At 33.0% G+C, this 2,461-nt stretch overlaps 1 protein-coding gene across 1 annotated transcript; it reads left to right on the top strand.

Annotated features, from left to right (window-relative positions):
* The first annotated feature begins 880 nt into the window (after positions 1-880).
* Positions 881-2,150, top strand: LOC110864074 (chlorophyllase-1). Its single transcript, XM_022113201.2, has 2 exons — positions 881-1,184; positions 1,318-2,150. The coding sequence occupies exons 1-2, from the start codon at positions 912-914 to the stop codon at positions 2,011-2,013; spliced, it is 969 nt and encodes a 322-aa protein (XP_021968893.1). The 5' UTR covers positions 881-911; the 3' UTR covers positions 2,014-2,150.
* The last annotated feature ends 311 nt before the right edge of the window (positions 2,151-2,461 follow it).

The following is a 2,461-nucleotide window of genomic DNA, read 5'->3' on the forward strand; positions in this document are numbered from 1 at the left end:
CATGAGGAATCTTGAATTTAAAATCTTTGGGCCACTTGTTTGTCAACAATTGATCCATGGAAAACGTTTTTGGTCTTATAAATTTGTATTTTTGTCTATGTGAAATGGTTTAACTTGTGCCTTTATCTTATTATTTTAGATTTTTGATTAACAATTAAAACATTTTATTTAGAGTATAAACCGAGTCAACTAATACGGTATTTTTTTTAGAAAAATATAATCTTTTCATTATATCATTAGATTACAGTCTCGTGTATTACACAATTTGAATAATGAAAACTATTTGTTTACACAACAAAATAATACAAGTAGATGTACCTGATAATCTCCTCACAAACTTGCAATGTTTTGCTCATAATAATCAATACCCAACCTGTCTTTAAAATGCTTAATCATTAATTTTTTAGGAAGCTTTGTACTTATTTTTACATCATGTAGTTAAACACTTGAAACATATTTTTATAACCCTTATGTTTGATTAGACTCCTAATTTTCCAACTCCCTCACTATTTTCAACTAATACTATCAAATAATGTTATGGAGAAATCAATTTGAAATCAACTTCTTAAACATCATTCTTTTTTATAAAAAGATCTTATAAAAAATTTAAAACGTATTATAAATTTTAAAGTTTGTAAGGGTATATATAAAATTAATCCTTATAGATATAGATACTAGATAATTATATAAAATAAATACACTGGTTTATCATATAGAAAATATATTATCCATACCATTAGCCTTGGTGACACTTCAAAATGACAATTGACAAGAACAAATTAGGTGAAACAAAACATAGGCAGAAGACAACCATTTTACGTGTCCTTGTTAATTATTGGCCTATAAATATGTTGATAAATTCATTATTTTTCCATGCATTTGAATCAATTTGTTGTTCAAAAATTCCAAAAATGATGTTGTCTAATGAATCTTTATCAGCCCCCACATCATCGACTACTTGTTTTGAAAATGGTAGCTACACAGTGGAAAAGAAAAGTGTACCGAAATCTTCGAGTTCTGATACACCAAACCCACCTTTGTACATTGTTTACCCTACCGAAAAAGGGACTTATCCCGTTATACTCTTTCTTCATGGCTTTTCGATCCCTAATACTTCATATAGCAGCCTCTTTGAGTTTATCGCCTCTCATGGTTACATTATCGTTGCTCCCGGTCAAACTTTGGTAATTTCTTTCTCTTTATATGTTTAATTGTGATGAATTTGAGCCATATAGCATATAAACCATCATATTACAGGGATTATGGCGTGAAAATTCGTACCCATAAATAATTTTATTATTGTCTTGTTTATTATAGTTTGGGCTATTTAAGGGTCTATTTGTAGCTTCTGCTATTGGTGATGTGGACGATGCGGCTCTAACATCCAACTGGATAAACAAAAACCAAGGCGAAAACCTCCAACGTGAACTCCCAAGTGATGTATCACCAGATCTTGAAAATGTAGCCCTAGCCGGCCATAGCAAAGGAGGGAAAGCAGCATTTGCATTAGCGTTAGGTCACGCTTATACAAGCCTTAAATTCAAGGCTCTTATTGGTTTAGATCCTGTGGAAGGACCAAATACAGCCAACAGGATCGAACCCAAAATCTTAAACTATATACCCCAAAATTTCAACATACCCTTGCCTATAGCCTTAATTGGGACAGGCTTGGGTGATGATGGGCGTTGCGGGTTTTTCCCACCTGCAGCCCCTTGGGGATGTAACCATCCTTTTTTCTTTAATGAGTGCAAACCCCCCGTGTGTTATTTTGTAGCCAAGGACTTTGGTCATATGGACATGGTTGATGATTGGTTGGCTTGGTTGTCGGGTATGTTTGTAAGCAAGACTGGGAAGGGTTCATATGCGGATATGAGAAGAGCTTGCGGAGGCATTTTTGTTGCCTTTCTCAAGACTTATATGTTTGATGATGCCGAAGATCTTTCCACCATAGTTGATTCACCTAGTTCTGTTGTTCCCGTTAAGCTCAATCCAGTTTTATGGCTTCAATCGTGAAACCTTTAGTTTTTAAAATAATGTAATTATGTCACTTAAGACGTGTTTACTGTTCTCTACTGTTAAAACCTTTTGTTCAAAGCTTTATAATAAACAAATTGTACACCAAGAAAAATATAAATATGTTTACGTTCACCTCCAACCTTTGCGTAATAATGCAATATAGTTGATATGAACTTTTGGATTTAAATTTGAAAAATTTAATTTTAAAAGGTTAAGTTCAATTATTAAAAATAGTACATAGTTAAGTTCAATTATTAAAAATAGTACACAAAGTGTTGCTAATGCTTTAAACTCTAAAAAGTAGCAATTTTTTGTTTGTGTTACATCTTTTTAGTAATATCAGAGATTATTATGTTAGCTTGAGACGTGACACCATGGTCATGTATCCTATGAAGCATGGAGACGGCTTGGAGTCATGAGGACCTGTCCAGGGACTGTTTGGGGA

The sequence above is a fragment of the Helianthus annuus genome, chromosome 1 (genome assembly GCF_002127325.2).
Source record: "Helianthus annuus cultivar XRQ/B chromosome 1, HanXRQr2.0-SUNRISE, whole genome shotgun sequence".
NCBI classification, from domain to species: Eukaryota; Viridiplantae; Streptophyta; class Magnoliopsida; order Asterales; family Asteraceae; genus Helianthus; species Helianthus annuus.

Excerpts from the sequence above, each read along its gene's own strand:
- LOC110864074 (XM_022113201.2), top strand. The coding sequence starts at position 912 with ATGATGTTGTCTAATGAATCTTTATCAGCCCCCACATCATCGACTACT. Across the intron at positions 1,185-1,317 it reads TTGCTCCCGGTCAAACTTTG|TTTGGGCTATTTAAGGGTCT; the intron begins GTAATTTCTTTC and ends TGTTTATTATAG.